Source organism: Artemia franciscana, chromosome 13 (genome assembly GCF_032884065.1).
Source record: "Artemia franciscana chromosome 13, ASM3288406v1, whole genome shotgun sequence".
Classification (NCBI taxonomy): Eukaryota; Metazoa; Arthropoda; class Branchiopoda; order Anostraca; family Artemiidae; genus Artemia; species Artemia franciscana.
Window position 1 is genome coordinate 29,468,018 of NC_088875.1, and position 25,433 is coordinate 29,493,450.

At 35.1% G+C, this 25,433-nt stretch overlaps 2 protein-coding genes across 2 annotated transcripts in view; both read left to right on the top strand.

Moving 5' to 3' along the window:
* Nucleotides 1-3,574, top strand: part of LOC136034774 (neutral amino acid transporter 9-like) — a 51,652-nt gene extending 48,078 nt beyond the window's left edge. The window contains exons 9-10 of the mRNA XM_065716186.1: nucleotides 1,558-1,796; nucleotides 3,323-3,574. Coding sequence (XP_065572258.1) covers nucleotides 1,558-1,796; nucleotides 3,323-3,497 — 414 coding nt within the window. The 3' untranslated portion in view covers nucleotides 3,498-3,574. The remainder of the gene's footprint in view (nucleotides 1-1,557; nucleotides 1,797-3,322) is intronic.
* A 7,600-nt stretch (nucleotides 3,575-11,174) lies between these two features.
* Nucleotides 11,175-25,433, top strand: part of LOC136034775 (E3 ubiquitin-protein ligase Su(dx)-like) — a 67,087-nt gene continuing 52,828 nt past the window's right edge. Inside the window, exon 1 of the mRNA XM_065716187.1 lies at nucleotides 11,175-11,345. Within this exon, the coding sequence (XP_065572259.1) occupies nucleotides 11,300-11,345 (46 nt within the window). The 5' untranslated portion in view covers nucleotides 11,175-11,299. The remainder of the gene's footprint in view (nucleotides 11,346-25,433) is intronic.

A 25,433-nucleotide genomic window follows, 5' to 3' on the forward strand; every position in this document is an offset into this window, starting at 1 on the left:
TAAATTGAAAAGATTTTTGCCACGTTGTTTTACAACCATTTCATTTGGTGGAAAACTATGGTAAGCAGTAAGAGTAAGCGCAGCGCATGCTTCATTACATACAGGAGGGTGGAATCGTCTGTATTTGACGTCATTTAGCAGAGTGAAAATGAGCTACATGTTTGGAAGTTGTTGTCCCAGTGAAGCAGCAAGTTGATTTGCTTCATCCTCCACTTCTAGCATTTTCTTGTAACCTTTGGCATAGTTGTTGGTGTCTCGCAATATTTCTTCCAAGAAATCCATTAGATAACGGAAGATCCCATAATTTAAAGGATGTACGAGGCGTTCTTCAAGAGCTCCATCGGGGTCTAAAAAGTACGTTTGGCCATATGAAAGTGGTTCAAAATCACATTCAGTGGTTTATGATGGATGTGCCGCTGAATTGATTTTGTGATGAATTTGTTGAGCTACTTTATAGTTAAAAACATTAAGACTGCTAGACACATTGATCATCGCTTTCGTTGAGAAAAAGGCGAACCGACTCATTTGGAAATTTTGGTAGCGACAATTCAAGTCGACCATGCAAGCAGCAATCTCCAAAGGAATCACCTTTATTTGCTACTCTTTCCTCGGGAAGATGGATAGCTCCACAGTGATTATAAGTAATTTTTAAGGATCCCATTGGCTTATATATAACATCTCCTGTCAAGCTACTTCTTTGTTCCAGGGGAAATTATAGATAACGTCAACAAGACACGTGTCCTGTTGACAAACTCCAAACAAAAGACCATCAAACTAATAGATGGACTCAAGCTACCCCCCCCCCCTTCTGAAAAAAAACAAGAAATTCAGACGAACGTTCAACAACCAAAAAGTTTTTTTGGAGGGACAAGAACTGTATTGCTTGTGGAATTTGTCTAGCTGGAAACCTCTATTACTGTGCATTATTATCGTTGAACTTCGTTACGCCAGAGTACAGCTATTCAAAAGAGAAGAAAGACGTGCTGATTTCTGGAATTTTTCTTTTGCATTATAATGCCTTTCTTCAGAGTACTCGTTTATCTCAGCAGGTCTTCGACCAATTTAAATGACATTTACTGTAGCTCTGTCTTAGCGCGGAGTGACCTCCATCTTTTCGCTCAAGTGAAGAAATTCAGGAATCGTTAGAACTCACTTAAACTCTTTGATGACGTTGTGTGAAGAGATATTTCACAGCTTGCTTGCAGATATGAGAGTAGCCTCAATCGTCAAGTTTGCTATGTAACCTTGATTGCGTATTACCTTTGGTTAATTTTTTTTTCTTTATAGTCACCTGTGTTTCCTTTATAGCCACTCTGAGATTGAAAAAAAGAACTCCTGTATAATTTTCTATTGTCTTTTTTCAAATTTTTGCTTGTTTTTATAGTTTCTCTTTTATTGTTTTTAGCGCAAAGAAATGTGTGTCGGAGAAATTATTTGAATATTGATTTGAATAGGTAACATATGTGAATCATAGTAAGTCGCACAATCAATCTGTATTAAATAAAGTCTACTGGATTATTATGGCATCATTTTTTACAGTAAGACTTTTTTTTTCAGAATTTCCTCAACAACTTCCCGACCTCAGATGTAATGACAATAGTTGCTAGAGTATTTCTCTTTCTTCAAATGATAACAGTTTTTCCCCTGCTCGCATACATACTAAGGACGCAGCTTCTGTACGCCATCTTTGGAGACATATATCCCTCTTTTCCCCATATTTTGTGCTTAAACGGGATCTTGCTCGCCGTGTGTGTATTGTTTGCAATATTTCTTCCTCAAGTTGGAACTGTTGCAAGGTATATTTACCTTATTTATCCTTTTTATCTTCTTTTTGATAGTTTCTTGGTATTTTATTCTGTTATTCATTTAGTGCATAATCAAAAACTAACAGGTAAGCAATCTCTTAAGATCCGTGATATGTCTGACCTTCGGCTTATACTTTTCTTGACTTTTTTTTTTGTTAACTTTGAAAAGTGTAACGTCTCATGGACGGCATAAGTTTGTTTTCTTTCTTTCCTTCCTCTAAATAAATGTTCTGAGTTTGAGTATGAGGCCACAATATTTTCCGGTATTTCTGCAGAAATAAGGTTTGTAGTGTGTTGAAGGCAATCAGAAAATGATGTTTTAGCCAATTACTTTCATTTATCTTTCTGATAAGAATGTAAAAATAGAAGCGCTCATCTCTTTTTTCGCTGGAACTATTGAAAAAAACATTTATCGGGTAATTACAAGTGTTTCTAATAAATAGTCAAAACTTGGCTCTAAAAGGATTTCACCTTGCATGTTCTTTTTTTTTATCAACGATAGCTTGCAATATTTGAAACAATCGCGTGACATGGTACTGCATTGGGTTGCTAGTAGTAATGGCAATATGTTTCTTAGAGTGAGAAAAAACTGAATCCAGTCTCTAGATTTTTTCTATTGGACTCAAAGCAGCTCAGGGTAGCTCAAGAATTTTTAGAACGTGAGGCGTAAAGAATGTGTATTATTCTGTCCTTGTGAGTTTTCCATTGACTTTTCCGAGTCTCTAACGCTTCTATTTCCTTTTTCTGAAGACTTTGGGAATTTTCTTTTGATCTTCTATCTATGCATTACACAATTGTATAGAGACAGGATCGTATGCTAGAATAATTTGTGGGGGGTGGCGCAATATTAAAAAAAAACACTAATTTAATAACTTGGATAAAAAGTGCCCAGAAATTCTGTAAACTTTAGGATGCCTCCCCCCCTCTGTATATGTCCCATAGGCGTCCATAAGAGGGGGACAGTGACTTCAGCCCCTCCCCCTGACATTTACATTTTAAATCTTTAATGGGAAAACCGTGTTTTTTCTCAATAAGGTAATCTCTAAAACGAAATAATAAAGAATATAAGGATATTCAACGATATAAAGTTTTTTCATAGCCCCTCTCTCCCCGAAAATTCAGCTTATGGGTGCCCATGATACGTACATGTATGTAAGGACCTGTAGCGTTTGACATTACGTTTATTTAATATTTATTTATCAACGCAAAATATGGTGGCTGATCACTTGTCGCGCAAATACAACTATTTATTTTTTATATTATTTTTTTTAGAAGAAGAAGAAATCCAATAGAACATCCCTTAAAAAACATTTTTGGTTGAATAGCTGAGATTATGAATCTGAGATTATTGAATACCAAAGTTCTTGTTTATGTATTCAGTAGTTAAGCAAGCTGATGATGTTCTTCAATATTTACTGGAGTAAATTTTCCAATTACGGGTTGAAAGTCTATTATTCTTTTATGGTGTAAAATGATTTATGTTTATCATTATCGACAATCCTTCAATTATCTTTCAGATTTTCTGGATCCATATGTGGCCTGGTTTACGTGTTCACACTTCCAGCTTTAATCCACTTGGTATCGTTGAAGCAGCAGCAAAGGCTTACTTTTCTCTCTGCCTTTTCCCACAGTTTAATTATATTAGTCGGACTGCTGAATTTAGTTTCCCAATTTGTGATAATATCTGATTAGTGCTGTGAATTAATTGAATGATTTATTTAGTTTTGTAATTTTTCAATTGTCTTATATATTTTGATTAAGTCCGTTCATTGATTTGTTAAAAAAAAGTAAGGACAAAATACAGAAGGTTCTACTGTAAATACATTTTCTCTACAAAACTTAAAACGAACAGAAATTACCCCGTATATGAAAGGGGCTGCCCCCTCTTCAACGCCTTGCTCTTTGCACTAAAGTTTGACTCTTTCTCTCAACTCTACTTTCTAAAACAGTAAAAACTTTAGCGTAAAGAGCAGGGCATTGAAGACGGAGCAGCCCCTTTCATATACGGGGTAATTTCTGTTCGTTTTAAGTTTTAATGTCGCTCCTTACTTTCAGTTAAAAAAAACTTGTTTTTTTTATTTAATTTCTGAACGTTTTTTAGTTAATCCATGTATTGATTTCGGCTCTCCGCAGATGAATAATTAAAGCGAAATTTGCATATTTATTTATTTGGCTAAATGGCTTTCCCATAGTTTTGATCGAATTATTTTGAGAAAAAAGGAGGGGGAGGAGGCCCAGTTGCCCTCCAATTTTTTGGGTACTTAAAAAGGCAACAGAAACTTTTAGTTTTTACGACCGTTTTCATTAGTAAAAGATATACCTAACTTACGAATTAGCTTACGTAACAAACTTCTATATTCGTATGTTTTTATTACGTATATGAGATGGTTCGCCCACACGCCAATACCTCGTCAATAACTCTTTACATTAAAGCTTAAATTTTGTCCCCTGAATCACAAAGGCCGTAAAATAAATAGTTGAAATTACTAAAAATCTTTTAGCGTAAAGAGTGAGGTATTAGGAGGAGGTTAACCCTTATATGCGTAATATTTTCTGTTCGTTTTAAGTTTTAATGCTACTCCTTACTTCCAGTTGAAAAAAAACTTTTTCATATTTATTTTCTCATTGTTTTTTTAAATAATGCTAGAAAATACTGCGCCCCCTTTATGGGAATCTTCTTCCCCCATGAAAATTCCTCCATGGAAAATTTCCCCCACATAACCCCTGTTCTCAACCCCCCCCCCTCCCAACCAAAAAATCACCCTGGAAACGTCTGTACACTTCCCAATAACCATTACTATATGCAAACACTGGTCAAAATTTGCAACTTGCAGTCCCTCCCACGGGGACTGTGGGGGAGTAAGTCGTCCCCAAAAACATAGTTATAAGGTTTTTCGACTATGCTGAATATAATGGCTGTCCCAAAATTTTCATTCGATGACTTTGGGAAAAAATGAGCGTGGGAGGGGGCCTAGGTGCCCTCCAATTTTTTGGTGACTTAAAAAGGACACTAGAACTTTTCATTTCCGTTCCAATGAGCCCTCTCGCAAAATCCTAGGACCACTGGGTCGATACGATCACCCCTGGGGAAAAAAAATAAATAAAATAAACACGCATCCGTGATTTCCCTTCTGGCAAAAAATACAAAATTCCGCATTTTTGTAGATAGGAGCTTGGAACTTCTACAGTAGGGTTTTCTGATACACTGAATCTGATGGTATGATTTTCATTAAGATTCTATGACTTTTAGGGGGTGTTTCTCCCTATTTTCTAAAATAGGGCAAATTTTCTCAGGTTCGTAACTTTTGATGGGTAAGACTAAACTTGGTGAAACTTATATATTTAAAATCAGCATTAAAATGCGATTCTTTTGATGTAACTATTAGTATCAAAATTCTGTTTTTTAGAGTTTTGGTTACTATTGAGCCGGGTCGCTCCTTACTACAGTTCGTTACCACGAACTGTTTCAAAAAAAAAAAATTATAAATTGGTGTTGAACTATCTTTCGGGGTCAAGCATTCTTTGTGACACAGGGCAAACCACTTAGCATGTTGCTTAACTTTGTAGCATTGCTTAGTAATTATGATAGTAATGAAGAGTTGGAAATGAGGATTAAGTACAACTTTTATGTTCATAAAAGATGTATTAAACATTAAATATTAATTCTTTTAGGGATGTAACAAGAAAAAAGAACAAAGAAACAGAAATACATAGAATACATTTAAAACGAGGGTTTTGAGTACAGGTAATAAAACATTAACTAGTCACCAATTCTTTTTTAAAATAATATTTTAATAAACAGTGTTAACTTTGACGAAATATTAGAAGTTACTAATCAAAATTTCACGTTTCGTTACAACGTAGCGTATCTTTCTATTTTTTGAAGTTCGGTATGTCTTGCTTAAGTGGCAGAATTCACAGTTTTACAAGAAAAAGTCTATTTGTTTATTTCTGCTCCCGCCATATCTATTTATTACACAGTCAATCTCTACCCAAAAATATTTCGGTGAACGTTTATAATGGCTAGTGCTGTCAGTCTAGGGTCCTGTCAGTTTAGAGCTCTTCGTTAGTATTACCAATTCTATTCATCCTAAAATATTCGAATAAAGACCAAAATCGTCAGAAAAATATGAACTCCAATAAAGATGCATACAGGTATGTGCTTCAAACTAAGTATATGAGTCGAAATACTTCTTAAAAAATCATTTGTTATTTTTGTAGTGAAAGACGCTGTAGACAAAGTTTTAAGGAAAGAACAGAGCGGTTTTGGAAAAGGTAGAAGATGTGTCAACCAAGTTTTCACTCTTAGGTTTAATAATTGAAAAATCCCTTCGGTAGCAAGCACCTTTGGTCCTCAGTTTATCGATTATGAGCAAGCTTTCGATCCGGTTGATAGAAGAGCGTTAAGCAAAGGTCTTGTTCTTATATGGTTGGTATACCAGACAAATATATTAAAGTGATTTGTGCTATGTACGAGAATAATACTGCTGCGGTTAAGGTAGGAAATGAGGTTAGCAATTGGTTTTGTATTAAATCAGGAGTTAAGCAGAGTTGTGCTCTATCCCCCTTTATATGGATCATTTTGATGGACTTTGTCTTAAGGAGCACAGGAAAGGCAATCGGAGACCACGGAATCAAATGGGGAGGAAAAATGCTCCTGGACTTTATGATCATGCTGATGATTTAAGCATATTAGATGAAAGTGTGAGCAAAATGAAAGAATTTTTAGAGGTTTTGCGACTCTAGAATAGGTTTGAAAATTAATGTTAAGAAGACTAAGCCACTAAGGCTAGGAATAAGTGAAGATAAAAAGGTGACATTGGGTAACGAAAAGATTGATCAGGTGGTCAGCTTCACTTACCTTGGTAGTATTATTAGTAAATACGATGGGAGCAGTGAAGTTGTTAAAAGTAGAATAGCTAAGGCTCAAGGTGTTTTTTCACAGTTAAGAAAAGTTTGGAAGAATAGGAAGATAAGTCTGCAAACCAAGATTAGAATATTAGAAGCTACAGTGATGACAGTGGTCAAATATGGCTCGGAAGCATGGGCGCTCCGAAAAGCGGAGTAAAATTTACTAGATGTTTCCAAAGAAATTGCCTTCGGATTGTTCTGGGTACCCGGGTGACTGACTGTATTTCAAACAGTAGGCTGTACGAAAAATTAGGTTCAATCCCGCTTTCTAGGGCTATACTGAAAGAAAGGTTGAAATGGCTAGGTCACGTTCTGCGGATGAAAGATGCAGATTGCCGAAAAATGTCCTTTTTTTCCAACCATCTGGGGTTACACGGAAATCAGGTCGTCCTCGTCTGGGTTGGAAGGATGTCATGAATAAAGATTTAAAGGAAATGGGAACTTCCTGGGAGGATTTAAACATGGAGGCCTTGAATAGATTAGGTTGGAGGAGGAGTGTGCGTAGCTGTGTTGGCCTCATGCGGCTTAGTGCTGCAGTGAGTTATTAGTAGTAGTAGCAGTATAGGTATAGATGGTGATTTAAATTTTCAGGGTTAAATCTAGCTGAGATAGATTTTTAATTTTTTTTTTTTATTCTTGAGATTTCCAGATATTCAATGTAAACGTTTAAATCTCGACATGTTTGTTGAGCACAAAAATAAAAATTTGAAACATTGGCTCAGATTTAGCATTAAGTAAGAGAATTGTCCTGTAAAAATTTTGCCAATCATGGAAATATGATTGAATGGCCTTTATCAAAATGAGTATAAAATTCCTCAGCGGTATATATAGCAGTTTATACAATTTATGAACAAATATATGCATCCCCTATACAAAAAATAACTAGATTTTGTGACTGCTTGCAATTGAGAAGGTGAAAAACTCTAAAATAATATTATAGTTGCGTTCCATTTCCGTGGTCAACTCAAGTATTGTGAATTTTTCACTTTTTTCAACATTTCATTAGTAAACGTTCGAAAAGATCGATGTCATTCCACTGATTCAAACTGAGAAGTCAGAGACCCATCTATACTGGTTCGAATTAAATAAACACATAATTATTTGCCTTCTTTTTATAAATTTTTATTCAAAAATCAATTTTTCTTAAATGACTTTTCCGACCTTTGAAGGAGTATTTAGACTCGTACACTTAGTTTTAAGTGTATACTTTATCGAACCTTTATTAAACTTCAGGTATTTCTGAAGAGTTTGGCCTTTCTTTTGATGTTTTAGGATGAACAGAGGCGTTAATATGCCATATTGTGCAGAGCTTTAACTAGATGAAAACAAGCTGTAAAGTGGCCACCATTTGCTCAGCGAAATCCAAAATATAAATTAATGTTTGCATACATTTACTTTCTATTATACAAATCCCCTTAACAACAACGATGTTGTAAAAACCACCCCGCTTCGCCTAATAAAGCAAACTTAAAATTTATGACAGCCAAAAAAATTAATGATATCACTTTCCTTTGTCTCTGTGCCATGGCAAGACTCGAACACAAGCTTTTGACAGTAAAAAGAAGTTAAAATATATAAGTTTTTCAGCCCCGTTGTAACAGCACAATCCCAAAATATCATTTCGAAAGCCTAAAGAAGTTGAGATTTTAAATTTTCCCTCCTTTTTATTCCGAAATGAAGATTTTCGCCTTCCAGTCGGCTTTTGTCGTAATACACAAAGATTACCTTGATAAATACTTTTAGGCGGTATGCATAATCTGTAAAATCTAAGAGAGACCACACGGAGTAACTGAAACTTTGTTTCAAACTTGTCTGTGAAAAGAAACAGTCTTAACGATCAAAAACTCAACTACTAAAAACCAGTTACAAAAAATAACTTTCGTCCCAACCACTGGAAGCAGTCCCAACCCCAAATCCACTACTACGTTAGGAGGGGGCGCCTCCCACGTCCCCAACCTGGATCCACCACTGAAAGAAAGAGACCTAAAAATGTAGAGCCGCGATTTTTCAAAAAGCTTGGCCTTTTAAATTTGACCCAATGTAAAGTTTGTCTAAAGTGGAGGACCTAGCAACAACTCAAAGATGTTTGTGTACAAAATGGCTGATTTTATTTACTAGTCCATAATTAGGTGATTTGTATTATATTATTGTTATTATTAGCAGCAGTGTTGGCAATTACTTAATTACAAAGTACTTTAATAGTTACTTAAGTAAATAATCTTAATACTCATACCCAGATTAATTAAATATTCCGAAAGTAATTAATATTTGTGCTTAAGTAAAAAGCTGGAGTATTTGAGGGTACTTAAACTCAAATACTTTTAGACCACTGTTCAATTCCAACAACAACTTTATGGAGAAGAAACTCACTGCGATGCTTTTGAAACATCAAACAAAGGATTCTACTTTTCTGAAATAGTACCCAGTAGCCAAAATTTGAAATAAAGAAACCATGGAATATGTTGAATCCCCTTTAGTTTTGTATAGAACGTTTTTCTAGATTAAAGGAAGAATAGATATAGATGGGGCCGTTTCAGCTGTGTAGTACAGAAGGTTAGGATTCATGAGTTTTAACTGACTGACTATGTATTCTTGACTGCAAGCATTTGGTCTGCGAATAACAAAACTACTTGGGAATGACGGCCCATTTGCTTGACGAAGATCTTAGGTAGAAATCTTTTGCTGTTATATGTTCATGTTTTAAGGCCTCGCATACTTAAGACAAAATCGATGAGGAACTGAATGGTGTCTTACCAGGACATAAAATTGTGGTTGAAAGAAAGATACGGGGAATACTGATAGTGCCTCAAAATTCAGTAAAGCATTAAGAGAATTTCCGACAATCTTCAGTGATGAGGATCAATTAAGTGACAATGAGATTAAAATCAAGTTCGTCAAAATGACTTATTCTTGTTTTTAAATGTTGGAAAGACGCTTAGTAATCAGAGTGAGTAAGAACATATGGAGTATTTCCCACTTCCTCCCCATTTCTGATATGTAAACTATACATTCAATTTGTTTACATCCATAGACCGTGATAAAGCCTTGAATGATGGTGCATATAAGTGGCAGTACTAAGCAACTTTTACCAAGTTCACTGCTCTCTGGGGCGCTGTTAATAAGAGCTAAAAAGCCGCACATGCTGTCAAGGAAGCATAAAACAAACAGTCCCCAGGTCTATGACAAATCGATAGAATTCAGAATGTGACAATGTCAAACGTTTGATAGTTTGTAACAAAAAAGAGAAGATTCATGATGTCTGTGACGCCTTATAGAAACCTAGTTTGGGTTGTCGTGACGTATATTTTCTAGAAGAGTGCAAAGAAGTCATGGAGCCATCTGTAGTTGCTCTGGATATCTTCCAAGTGAAGAAAGATACTACTTTTGTAAAATTTGTCTTACAATTCCATCTTATGAAAAGAAGCTTAGAAAGCTGAAATATCTAGTGAGGTTTGACATTGGCATATGCTCTTCTTGTGGGCCTGGAAGAAATATTTCCTACCATTCTGGAAGAAAAGACTTTTCATACCAAAGATTATATTGTTGCTACTTCAAGTCACCTTTATTTCAAACTTAAGCATTCCCTAGCGGGAGTATGGATGTAGCTGTTGAATTTTTGGTAGAAGAAGCATGGTTGAAACCCCAAAGCTGTTAGAAACCCCTAAAGGCTGAAACCCCAAAGCTGTTAACGAGGCTGACAAAACTGAAAGAGTTAGCTACTTTTCTGGCGATGACTACTTTGAAAATAGGGACGAAGAAACTACCGTTGTGAATGCGATGAAAATAATGTGAATTTTTCGGTTCTCACATTTGTGTCTGATAGGCGAAAAGCAGTAACCATGCTATAAGACTACCCAAGAGCATTGAAAGTGTTCAGAAAATTTAACCGCATAATTCTTTTTCACCATCCAAGTGTTCCTATATCTGATAATTGGTGGAGATAATAGTTTTTATTTTCTTTGCTGGGTACATTTTAGGTAGGATTCAGATTCAAATATCCAAGGAAAAGTATTTATTTCTGAGAACTATCGAATAGCATGATCACAGTGTAGATAGCACGATTGTCATAGGAATTCTTCTAACAATTATCAGCATGGAACTTTTCTGACAGTCAACTCGGTGAGATAACTGCAATTGGTATTCTTATTGCGTATCTTGCTCGTTGTCAGAACTTGCCAACAAACTAAGTAGATACTACGGTGTTGACTTGTAAACCTCAATACTTTAAAAAAAATACTTAACTGAATTTTGAAGAAGTACTTGATGCTTATACATAAGTAAAAATTCTCTGGAGTACTTCGTACTTTCACTTGAGCATGAAATAAAAGTACTTGCCACAAAACTGATTATGAGGGGAGGCCTTAATAGCATCCCATTGTTTCTTTTGTACATTCTCATTCCCTAGAAGTATTAGCGCTACCTTTTAAATTGACGTCAGCAAATGAATCAATCCACAGATATCAGTTGAGGAAGAAACTTCTTATAGCCTATTAGTAAAATAAAATGAATAACTACAAAATATATACCAAATACATTTACTCTATATTTTCTTAAATAAAATATATAGTACAGTCTCTACTGTCATGACTCAAGGCGTCCATCCGAACATATACCAACTGAAGGTTACAGGTAATTTCTATTCTCGTTTTGCAGCTAGCCCAATTAATAATAGTGTAGGCCTAGTCTATATCATTCTCTGGCCTCGTTGCTTTAGAAAACTTATCTTGTAGGGCTACCTACAAAGCTAGGAGGAAATCAACAAAATGTAACTATATAAGGATCCTCCACTTTTGTTAAACAAACACTGTATAACAAAAGATCAGTAGCCTAGACTAACTGATTATTAAATCCTTCACTTAAAGTTGCTTCAAAATATTCTATTATTGGCCAATCTAGGAAATTCTCTCCCCACCATAATTGGTTCAAATTTAGTCTTAAATAATGTGTATGTTCATAGGCTATACAATCACCACATTACTGTTAGATGAGCATTTTATTCTTTACAATTTACCTAGTTTATAGGGTTGTGGGTAAAATTATAGCAAACAGTATTGCAGGCTTTTGTATAAGTGAATATACCACTTGATGCCTTTTTTATGCTCTTTACAAATATAATAATTGCTTCTACTGGAAATTCAGATTTAAGCACTTTTTGACCTCTTAAAAATGACCTAAATATGGTGTATATAAAAGGCTAGAAAATTGGTCTTGAACCTTAAATACCTTATAGCATTGATCTCAAACTTACTGTTTCATTATAAATCAATTTTTTTAATGTTATATATTCCACAAGTACTGATTTTCCAATATTAATTTGGATAAATTAATTTTTCCAGTGTTATGATGTTTTCTTCTTCCATGACATCGAATTTTAAATAAAAGCATGCATTTTTGGTCAAAAATATGAAAGCCAGCTACTATGAATGCCAGTTATACTGTTTGCTATAAATTTAGCTATATTAAATACAGCAATGGTTAGTTTATATATTTAATATATGCCATGCTTTACCCCCACCCCCTGATGTGCAAATATATAGCCCAAATTTGTTTCTAAACTATTACAGATTTGTGATTTCAAATATCCTATTATTTTGTAAAAATCAACCAAAAACTGCATGCCTTAATTGAAATTTTGGCAACAAGGAAGACAAAAACACCATAACATTGATAAAATTTATTTATCCAATTTAATCATGGAAAATCAGTGCTTATGAATAATATAACATTAAAAAAATGGATTTATAATGAAACAGTAAGTTTGAGTCCAATGTTATAAAGTTTGAGACCAATGTTTTAAGCCTTTTTTATACCCCATATTTAGGTCATTTTTAAGAGGTCAAAAAGTGCTTAAAACTGAATTTCTGGTAGAAGTGTTTATTATATTTGTAAAGAGCATAAAACAAGGCATTGAGTGGTATATTCACTTTATACAAAAGCCAGTAATACTGTTTGCTATAAATTTACCATGTCATGCTTACATGAAATAATGAGAATAATTAAATAAATTGTCTTTCAAAAAGATTTGAAAAATCTACATTAAATCAGCCTAGGCTAATTAAGACTGAAAATATAAATAGGCTAGAAAATTCCTGTACATACTAAAGAAACAGTTCTGATATTATGCCTAGACTAAAGTATTTTGTTTCAAATTCTATGCTCTTAAGTAGGCCTATAGGTGTAAAGCTATACCCAGGCTCTTTAGGGGTTAGGGGCATATGGTAGCCACCATTATATTTATGAAAATTGTGAATAGAGAATAGACTAGGCTATAATAGTGCTGCTATTTTGTTACCTAAGCCTATTACATTTTTCTGAGAGAGAAAATCTTCAACCAGGGCTAAAAAAAAAAAAAAAAACACTTTTGCTATGTATTAATTGCTTCTGCAGCAATTGCATTCTCCCCCTCCTCCTCTATTACCTAGGTATAGCTTTAGTCTGTAAGGTAATGAAATATTAACTGGGTAAAATTCTTTAGTGACTTCTTGCTATCTTGGAAAGGGGTTAGGTTAGGAAAATGAAACTTTTGGGGATGGGTCTACAGGCTAAAGCATATCCTGGGAAGGTATTTTAAAGTACCCACCTCTACTCCTTCTCCCTCTAGAGGACCCTGGAATTTGCCTACATTACAGGTCTATACCTATTAAAATTTTGACAAAATAACATTTTACCTTAATTTTCAGTTACCAGTTACTTTTTCTCTGCCTTTAGTTCTGAAAATGCATTCCCTGTTATTTGAGTAGAATTCTGAGCCATATCAATGTTTTTTTTATTCAAAATTTAGGAAATGTATTTGCATATCTTTAAAACCTTATAAATTAGGATTGAGCAAAGTTGTGAAGCTGAAAACAATTTTGATGTACTTCATTCAAGCAGAAGGTCTATTTTGCAAGGTTCTAATTTTGTAACACATATTTTTAAAGGTCATCAAAGGTCAGGACCCTCTAGAGAGAGAGAGGGAGTAGAGGTAGGTACTTCAAAATACCTTCCTAGGACACACTTCAGCCTATAAACCCATCCCTGAAAGTTTCATTTTCCTAACCTAACCCCTTTCTGAGATAGCAAGAAGTCGCTAAACTAGAATCTTACCTATTAATTGGGCACTAAAGACAAAACAAATTACAAAAGATAAAAAGCTAAACAAGGAAGTTAAAAAGCTGATTAACTAGAAATATAGAGCTTAGAAACACTATATGAAGAAGAGGAACCAGGGGACCCTGTCAATTTACAGGATAGCACAGAATTGTGTAACAGATTCTGTCAAAAAACTGAAATCTGCTTACAAGGAAAAATTAGCTTCTGACATCAATTTATACCCAAAATCTTTCTAAAGACAGTTATCTGCTAAAAACTCAAATCTTTTCATGCTATTCCTGACCTTGTTGACCATGGTGTACTACACTCATCTCCAATAGATAAGGCTGATTTTCTAAATGCACAATTTGCTTCTGCCTTTACCCAAAACTCAGGTACCTCCTCACTGGGTCCTCCATTGTATGAAGTGCTTTTTCCAATGCCTGATTTGCTAGAAGAGCTCTCAGCTACCCCCTGTGCATGCTGCTCTGGTTATCTCTTCAAAATGAGGAACTACCACATGACTGGAAAACATCTTATCTAACCCCAATCCTTAAAAAGGGACAAAGAGACTCTGCAGAATATTACCACCCTATAAGCATCACTTCTGCAGTTGTTAAGGTACTTGAGAGATTTGTAAACAAAGCTCTAATTGAACATCTTGAGGTCAATAAAATTGTCTCCACATCACAACATGGATTCAGATTTGGTAGATCTGTGGACACTAACCTCATCTAAACATATGAATTAGTGACTACACTGCTTGATAAGGGTCTTCCTTTTGACATGATTCTTTTTGATCTGTCCAAAGCATTCAATAAGGTTTGTCATGAATTCCTCATAATCAAACTGAAGGCTGCAGGTGTCAATGAAGGTGCTGTACTGTGGATTATGGGCTTCCTCTCTGAAAGATCACAGAGTATCAGAGTTTTTGATTGACAAGGAACTCCTCATTTCTCTTCTCCCACAAGTATATTAAGTGACATGCCCCAGGGCACTATTCTTGGACCAACACTTTTCAACTTCTATGTCAACAATCTACCTACCCTTCTTTGAAATATTCTTACCCTTTATGCTAATGACTCAAAACTAGTTGGAAAAGCGGCTACTCCCTCTGACCAGCAATCAATTCAAACAGATCTTGACAGTCTAGGAAGATGGGCCAACATGTTTGAATTGATTGACCAGCAATCAATTCAAACAGATCTTGGCAGTCTAGGAAGATGGGCCAACATGTTGCTCCTTGCTTTTCACGTTGACAAATGTCATGTCATCCATTTTGGCAAACAAAACAATTATCATAAGTATTTCCATCAAGACAACTTCCTTTCTGCTGTTTCTGATGAAAGAGATCTTGGGGTTATTGTTGATCACCAATTAAAGTTTAGCTGTCATGCTAAGTCTGTTTCATCTTCTGCAAATAAATCCCTTGGTCTTATAAAAAGAACCATCTCCAGCCAACACCCAAGAGTTTTTATGAAGTTATATAAGGGGCTTGCACAACCACATCTGGAGGTTGGAATGTCATTGGCAGCCTCTTTTTTCAAAAAAGATAAGAAGCTGCTTGAGGATGTCCAGCATTGTGCCACTAAGATGGTTAGCAGCATGAATAAATTTCCATACAAAGAAAAACTACATTGTTTGAAGCTGCCAGCACTGACATACCAAAGGAAAAGGGGTGATATTATTTTAACCAAAGAAATCCTTTCTAAAAACACCCTTCCCAGTCTCTTTGCACAGCCCTTGCATTTTGGTATGAGAGGCCATTCAATGGAGCTCCCCATGCAGCATTCCACGAGTAGACATAGAGGTCATTTCTTCAGCCAAAGAATCATCAATCTGTGGAATCAACTGTCTGAGGGAACAGTTGCTGTAACTTCAACCAACATGTTCAAGTCCCACCTTGATAAGGAATGGTCTAGATCAACAACCACAATCTACACCAAACAAATTTTTTTTCATCACTGGAGCATCACAAGGATGGAAAACCCTTATATCACTCCAAGCTGTGATTCAAGGTAAACATATGACAGTTCATATTATTGATTTACCAATAAAGTGAACATACCACTCAATGCCTTTTTTATGCTTTTTATGAATATAATAGTCACTTCCATTGCATATTCAAATTTAAGCACTTTCTGATGTAACCTAACTATAAATAATTTTGGCACTGAGAAAATCTAGTACTATCTTGTCAAAAACAATTGAAAAAATGTAGTATGATTTTTTCAAAAATGACCAATAACTCATACTTTAATTGAAAATTTGTCATTTTTAAGGGCTCAAAAAGTGCTTAAGTTTGAATTTGCAATAAAAGCAATTATTATATTTGTAAAGAGCATAAAAAAGGCATTATGTTTACCAATAAAAATTGGGTAAATTTTCGATTAACTCATCAATGGGATTGCTAAATAGCCTAATAGACTTGTGTCTATTTTTATGGTTCTTGGTATTAACCAAGTGACATATAGCAATCACCAATTCTGTCGGTCTGTCTGTCAATCTGTCTGTCTGTCGGTCCCAGTTTTGCTACTTTAGGCACTTCCAGGTAAGCTAGGACGATGAAATTTGGCAAGCGTATCAGGGACTGGACCAGATTAAATTAGAAATAGTCGTTTTCCCGATTTGACCATCCGGGGGGGAGTGGGGGGCCGGTTAATTTGCAAAAAATAGAAAAAATGAAGTATTTTTAACTTATGAGCGGGTGATTGGATCTTAATGAAAGTTGATTTTTGGAATGATATTGTGTCTCAGAGCTCTTATTTTAAATCCCGACCGGATCTGATGACATTGGGGGGAGTTGGAGGGGGAAAACCTAAAGTCCTGGCTTTGCTACTTTAGGCACTTCCAGGTAAGCTAGGACAATGAAATTTAGCAAGCATATCAGGGACCGGACCAGATTAAATTAGAAATAGTCGTTTTCCCGATTTGACCATCTGGGGGGAGGGAGTGGGGGGCCGGTTAATTCAGAAAAAATTGAAAAAATGAAGTATTTCTAACTTATGAGCGGGTGATTGGGTCTTAATGAAATTTGATGTTTGGAATGATATTGTGTCTCAGAGCTCTTATTTTAAATCCCGACCGGATCTGATGACATTGGGGGGAGTTGGAGGTGGGGGAAGCCTAAAATCTTGGAAAACACTTGGAACAGAGGGATTGGGATGAAACTTGATGGAAAAAATAAGCGCAGGTCCCAGATACATGATTGACATAATTGGAACTGATTTGCTCTCTTTGTGGTAGTTGGGGGGGGGGAGTAATTCTTAAAAATAAGAAAAAAATGAGGTATTTTCAACTTTTTCAACGAAGGGTTAATTTTTCAACGAACGGGTGATCGGATCTCAATGAAATTTGATGTTTAGAAGGATATCGTGTCTTAGAGCTCTTATTTTAAATCCCGACCGGATCTGGTGACGGGGGCGGGGAGTTGGGAGGGGGAAACCTAAAACTTGGAAAACACTTAGAGTGGAGGAATCAGGATGAAACATGGTGGGAAAAATAAACGCAAGTCCTAGATAGATGATTGACATAAACGGAATGGATCTACTCTCTTTGGGGTAGTTGGGGGGGGGGGTATTTCTGAAAAATTAAAAAAATGAGGTATTTTCAACTTATGAATGGGTGATCGGATGTCAATGAAATTTGATATTTAGAAGGATATCGTGGCTTAGAGCTCTTAATTTAAACCCGACCGGATCTGGTGACATTGGGGGGAGTTGGGAGGGGGAAACCTAGAACTTGGAAAACACTTGGAGTGGAGGGATCGGGATGAAACTTGGTGGGAAAAAAAACACGAGTCCTAGATACATGATTGACATAACCAGAATGGATCCGCTCTCTTTGGGGTAGTTGGGGGGGGGGGGTTAATTCTGAAAAATTAGAAAAAATGAGGTATTTTTAACTTACGAACGGGTGATTGAATCTCCATGAAATTTGATATTTAGAAGGATATCGTGTCTCAAAGCTCTTATTTTAAATCCTGACCGGATCTGGTGACATTGGGGGAAGTTTGGGGTGGGGAAACCTAAAATGATGGAAAACGCTTAGATTGGAGGGATTGGGATGAAACTTGGTTGGAAAAATAAGCAGAAGTCTTGCATATGTGATTTACATAATTGGAACGGATCCGATCAATTGCGGGGGGGGGGGGTAATTTTGAAAAATAAGAAAAAATTACGTATTTTTAACTTACGAAGGAGTGATCGGATCTTCATGAAACTTCATATTTAGAAGGACCTCGTAACTCAGATATCTTATTTTAAATCTCAACCGGATCAAGGGTCATTCATTGGGGGGGGACCAGAAATCTTAGAAAATACTTAAAGCGGTGAGATCAGGATGAAACTGAATGGGAAGAATAGAAACCTGTCTAAGATATGTGACTGACATAACTGGACCGGATCTGCTCTCTTTGGTGGAATTGGGGGGGGGAGGTAATTTTGAAAATTGAGGTATTTGTAACTTACGAAAGGGTGACCAGATCTTAATGAAATTTGATATTTAGAAGGATCTTGTGCTTTAAAGTTCTAATTTCAAATTCCGACCGGATCCTGTGACATTTGGGGGAGTTGGAGGGGGAAACCGGAATTCTTGGAAGACATGAAAATTGGGGTATTTATATTTTACGAATAGATGATCTGATTGTGATGAAATTTGATTTTTAGAAGGAATTCATGTCTCAGAGCTCTTATTTCAAATCCCGACCAGATCTTTTGACATTGGGGGGAGTTGGAGGGGGAAATCTTGGAAAAACACTTGGAGTGGAGGAATTGGGATGAAGCTTGGCAGATAGAATAAACAAATGTCCTTGATACGTGATTGACAGAATCATACTGGATTCGCTCTCTTTGGGGGAGTTGGGGGGAGGGGTTCAGTGATTTGGCGAGTTCCGTGCTTCTGGACGTGCTAGGGCGATGAAAATTTGTAGGCGTGTCAGGGAGCTGCACAATTTGACTTGATAAAGTCGTTTTCCCAGATTCGACCATCTAGGGGGCAAAAGGGAGAGGAAAGATTAGAAAAAATGAGGTATTTATAACTTACGAGTGGGTGATCGGATCTTAATGAATTTTGATATTTAGAAGGACATCGTGACTCAGAGCTCTTATTTTAAATCCCGACCGGCATTAAGCCTCTTATTTTCCTTTTTAAATCAATCTATTGATTCATAGAATTTTGTTAGAGCTCATACCATATGATCTCTTGGCTCTTAGCTCTTCTCGCCTCGTCACAAGTGCCATATGAGCTCTTAGCTCTTGTTATAATCAGGATATGATCCTGAACCCTAGTATGGCACTCATTTGTGTCAGAAATGAACTAATTCTGCATGCCTAATAGTTGAAGATTTTAACTTTTACCTAACTCCTATATCTGCTCACTCATCACGAGTGAGCACTTATCTACATCACTGGTTAGTGGAATATTTGATAATCGGTTGAATTTTGTTGATAAAGACATAGATTTCACAATTCCCTGTCCACACCCAACAAAGTATGTATTTGCTTCTTTATCCTTAGTTGAATCTTAACCAAAGGTTTGTTGTGGTTATTTATCTCTGATCACCTGCCCATATTGTTTTTTTTTTTCTCACCAAATAAAACTTCTTAGGTACCTACTAATCAACCTAAAACACCAAATCCATCATATGTATTAATTGAACATCAATCAACACTGAACTATATTTCAATTTGATAATGTTTCTACAATGCTTTCCAAGATTAAGTACCCTTGGTCCTGCTGATCAAGCTACCACCACTGCCTATTAAGGAAAAACATATTCTCTTTGATATACATCAAGCAAAGATGTGCCACATGAACAATCTTGTGCTGTTCCATTGAAACGTTACCATCTAGGAACTATTACCAAGTGTCACTAAAATTAGAGTCTCTCAGTCATATGTTTCAGCAAAGTTTTGGCTACATCTGTAGATTGAATGCAGCCAACTACAGTCTAATTCTTTTAATTCTGTCTGCATTGCAACAAGGAAGAAGTTTTCCAAGGAACTTCAGAATCACTACAAAAAGATCACAGAATAAGACAGTACAAAAAGCAGAGATAACTCTCATTTTCTTTTGTGAGCATTCCATCCAAGGATCCCCAAAACTGCTGCTGCTGTTCCTATATCTGATTGCTATTCTTTCTATGAGGCCAAATTCTCTCCACCATCCCTCAACTTGAACACAAATGCATTGAAGTGCTTGACCAACTTTTGTATGCATCCCTTGACTTTATGATTATGTAGTAATGAGGTGCTGAAAAATACAACAACAAACAAATGACTGGATGTTCAGTTTAATTGACATATACTGACATTTTTTCCTTAAGGTTTTGATAATTTTTATTTATGAAAGTAAGAAGGTGAAAACATTTCAGACATGTTTTGTTTTTACTAAAGCACAAATTGAGTTCTGGTCTTGAGAAGATATGGGGGTTTCAGCCCTACTCATGTTAATTTTTGTTTGTGTTGAGTTTGACTTGGCTATTTATTGTAATTTCTGTATGTTTTCAGTTTCATTTATTGATTGATAGTTTTACACTTTAATTTTTTATTGATAGTTTTGCACTTACTACTTATTTGTGGTAGTTTTACACTTGGAAGATTATTTGTCATAATTTTGCTCATTCTTGACTTAATGGAGCTCTTTACTTTTTTTGAAAAACTTCTGCTGCTTGCCCTCCAATCTCTTATTACTCTTAAAAAGTGTACAAGACACTTGCTCTTTGATTTGAGTGCAAGGTGGAGGACGTCACCCTTTGTGTATCTAGTAAAAACATTATAACAAGTGAAAACATTATAAATGTATTTTGTTTTCAGTAAAGTGCAAATTATGTTCTGGTCTTGAGAAGGTATGGGGGTTGTCACAGACATTATTTCCTGAGCTTCCAATTATTCTAAGCAAAATGAATATCTAGAAACTTTGATTAGATCCGTTTTGAGAACTGATGAGCATGGGGAATTAAGTAGTAACAATGGAGTATTACCATTCACAATAGTTTTTTAAATACACTGTTTGCAGCTATAAAAATTGTATCCCACATTATATAAGCTTATTCAATAGGTCATTGCAATTATTAAATTGTACTCAAAAGCAGTTATTTAAACTTTTAGCAATGAATTATTTTCCTATTATACTTTGGAGCTGAATAAGCTGTCATCCATTTTCTATCAGATAAAAAAAAAAACTCCTGGTATATTTATCTATCAGTATATGATAACAATATTTTTGGTGAGTTTCAAAGATTCTGTAGTTTTGTAAGTTTTTTTTTTCTATGAGGCATTCATTCTACAAGAAGAAATAAACCAATGTGTGATCTCCTTATAGCTCTTAATGTATATGACTGACTAGGAAAATTCTTCTAAGTAATATCAGATTTTTCCAAAAAGTTGGTGAACCTAATTTTAGTGCTGAATTTACTAGGCCAGTGTAGTAATTGAATTCAACTGACATTGGCATCACTGCTTAAAATACAGGTATATACAATACGTTAGCAATAATATGTGCAAAAGGGAGCTGGAGTAGACAAGACGAGCCATGTTGGTGGTAGCCAAATACTGTCCTTGAACTGATAGGGAAAGGTAATTTAAGTACCTGCACTTCCTACAAGTTAGCTCAGTAGCATAGTTACAAACACTTTAGAATCTAACCAATAAGGAACCCACCACAGAACACAAAACACCAAAGAGAAAGTCTAATGAAGAATACAGACAAGTATGTGTTTTGTAGCTTGAACTTCGATGAAGAATCTTAGTGTGCTGAATTGTGACTGCTGAATGTCTCTGAAGGTGAGTATACTGTATTCAAAACAAAATGGGATATAAAGGTGGTTTCAAATGGACATATCCACAGTGCAAAGTAAATGCTCATGGCGTTATAACTCAGTATCATCCTGCAGCTACTATTGAAGATATCACACGGGTTATCTGACAAGATATATCAAGCCTCCAGGCGAGTTTCTCAAACACAAGAGTCAATTATGAGACCTCACTTAGAAAAGAGGTTAGTACTGTCAAGGAGAAGGTGATTAGTATAGAGCCAGCTTTATCATGTAACTGTAGTGCTACTGGAACCAAACAAATTGTTCAACTAAAGGTGCAGGATCTAAGTGGAAATCTACTGCAATCATTTGAGAAAGATGGGTGTCAAACCCAAGGTGCCAATAAAAACACTTATGCACAAAAGAACAACCTACTTACTTGTTGTTGCTTTTCAGATTTAATACCATATTCAGGAGTGTCCTAAAGGTGGGGAGGCTACTGCTCCTTCAACCACCAGTCTTTATTCACCAGTATATCTTTTACATAATAATACCTTAAAAAGGGCTTATTTTGTCTATTTGATTTACAAAATTAAGTAAAATTCTCCTGAATTAACAATTGCTTCTACAACAAGAGGAAAGTTTTCACCCTCCTCAGCACCCATGATTTTTGAAAACTAATGAATTTTTCATATTTGTAATTAGCATGAAGAGTAGAACCTGTTGATGCAAACAATGTAATATAGGCTTAAACTTTTTTTTTTAATTAAAAAAATTGAGGTTTTTTTTAGTGTTTTTAAAGGAGATTTTTCAAATAAATCTGTTGTAAAGAGGCTTCTCCTCCACTCCAGCATATGATTGTAATTTTTAGGTTATGTCACAAACAGTTCTACGAGGAGAGGAAAATTCCTCTGAATGACTGGAGATTAAGGGGGAAATCATAACAATCCCTCCCTTTCTGTATTTATCTGAATGACCAGAGTATTTTAGAAGATTTAGGCCACAAAATCCTCTTTTTAGGCTTCATTGACAGAAAGATCCACTAATCCTTCTCGCCAATAGCTGATGTACACCTATATATCACTGAAACTAAGCCATGCAATGCAACAAAAAGAGGGAACTCAGTTAGATGAAGCTTAGAAATAGCTATGTATATTATCTAATCATTTTCCAAAGACTGCATTTAGCTATAAGAACAAATGTGCCACTGGGAAAGCTGAATACATAGCTTCTCAATAATTTCAATTCCATTGGGCGTCTCATCATTTTAATCTTTTGCACCATAGCCTCCTTTTTGCCACAATTCCTGTTTTGTAGGCTATCAAAAAAGACCAGAAACACCAACTGTATTATGGTGCAATCTATTTTGCTGCTTAAAGGACAGTAGAATTTTCATCACCCATTGAAATAGGCCCGCCCCTGATAATCTAGGTCTTTTGGTACAACACAATCACCCCTGCTACAAAAAGAAGAAAACAATTTTAAAAAATACACACACATCCCTGACCAGCCTTGTGTTTTCCTTCTTTTCTAAAAAAATTAAAAAAGATCCCTCAAAAGAAGTATTTTTTAAAAAAAGTAAAGAGCTACATTAAACCAAAGACGGGTAGAAAATACAGTCAAAGTAAAATTCAAGCTTAAAACAAGCATAAAAAACAATCATTATTAATAAATAAATGAAATCCCAAACAAACAAGCTGCTAGAAATTATCAAGTTAAACTTAAGATGAATAGAAACTGCCACAAACAGGAGTAAGGTGAACTCTCCTTAAGCCTTTTTAAGATTAGAGTATCATTTGTATTTTAGTTAAAACAATTTTTATTTCAAGTTGTGTGTTTTTATTTGTCGTAAAATCAGTAAAAAAGAATGACCATAAGAACTAAGATTACTGAAAAGTACTAGTGAAGGCATGATAGTTTAACATATTTTGATGTTCATTCCAATATTTCAGCAATTTTTGATATATGATTGTTATAAAAGAGAAAATGTTTAAAATATATTTCATTTTCAGCAAAGCGCAAAGGAGATTCTGGTCTTTATAAGCCTTAAAAGAGTTAGTCCTACTTCTATTGTGGTAGTTTCTGTTCATTTTTAGTTTGATTATTTATTGTATTTTCTGCTTGTTTTGGGTTTCCTTTATTTATCAATAGTGGATGATGTTTGTTTCTAGCTTGAATTGTTATTTGACCTTAATTCTGCTTGTCTTTGGTTTAATGTTGTTCTTTACTTTTTTTTGAAAAACTTTTGTGGGAGATTTAAAAAGAAATGATTTCTATTTGTTGTTAATTCACCTTTTTTTCTATTGCTTAATAAAAGGAATATTTGTATTTTTTTTTTCATTTCTTCTCTTTAAAATTAAAGATTTGGTTTGCAATTTAGGCTCCAGTAAAAAAAAATTCAACATATTTTTGTAGCAGTTGTACTTTAGGACTTTGGATGGATGGGTAGGGGGGGGATTTTATTCCATGTAAATGGATTGAAAATATGCATTATTTTTGGGCTTTTGTAGGGCTGAAGTCATTTTGATTCCCATCATGTTATAAATTTGATGACAGACAAATACTGATCAACTGTTTCATTCTATGAATCTTATAATGTTATATTTTGTTTAAATACTACTTTATCAAATTAAATGTATTTTGAGCTTGTCAATGTAATGCAATACCCATAGAAGTTCCTGAGACATTGCAGATTCAATCGTGTGACAACCTAGATACACATAGTGTCTTACAATTTATTTCAATATCTTCCTCAGCATAACCTGAAAGTTTCAAGTTAGCAAACTTGGCTGATCTTGGGATTTTGTAGATATGCCCTTTTGACAGCCTTGAAGCACATAAAATGTTTTGATATATCTCAACATGCACTGTAAGCTTCAACTTAATACCCTTAGCCATTTTTGAAATATTGCAGGTATGTCATTTTTACAGCATAGATGAACATAGTGTCTTTTACTTTAATTCAAAATTCCTCTCAGTTTGTCCTGAGAGTTTCAACTACTTGTTTATCAAATTAAATGTATTTTGAGCTTGTCTATAAAATATGCTGACTTTTGTTAAAAAAAAAAGAATTTTGTCAAATCGTTTTGCCAGTTCGTTCACTCCTTTTTACATGTCAGTGTTTAATAAGCTATAGTCTCGTATTTTTCTTTGCCTGTTTTTGTTGTAAGTACTAGCGCCATTTTGTTGGAATTTTCATTCTAAACTATGATTGCTTGTATAAAGAAAACAATTACATTAAATTAGCATGTCAAGAACCACTGCAACCATATCAATAGAAAAAAGAGCTTTATTTACTAAGAATCAATATAACTGCATTTTTTTTTGTCTTTGGTCCCCCAAAGTCAAAACTTAGAATCTACTGGAATTCCCCATCCAATCATCCCTCACAACTCCAGCTTAGTTGCTTATGCTGTTAATTTATATCCTTAGCTGTACCTGGGATATTGCAGAGATGCCCTTTGGATAATCTGGATGCACATAGTGTCTTTTATTTAGTTCAACATTTCTTGGAGTTTTAACTTAATACTTTAGGTGTTTTTAAGATACTTAATATATGTCATTTCGCAACCTGGATGCATAAGGTCTCTATAGTTTCAGCATTCCCTTAAGTTTTTAACTTATTATACTGAGTTGTTCCTGAGATAGTGCTGGTATGCCCTTTTGACAACCAGGATGCACTTAGTGTCTTCTGATGTATGTCAACGTTTCCCCTCAACCTAATCGGAAGAAATACCCCTAACTGTCCCTTAGATGCCTTAGATACACCTTTTTCACTACCTGTGTGTCCATGGTGTCTTTTTATTCAGTTTAGTATTTTCCTCAGATTTCCCTGAAAGTTTCAACTTAATACATTTTTTTTTCAGTTCTTCTTTTTTTAAATAAAGATT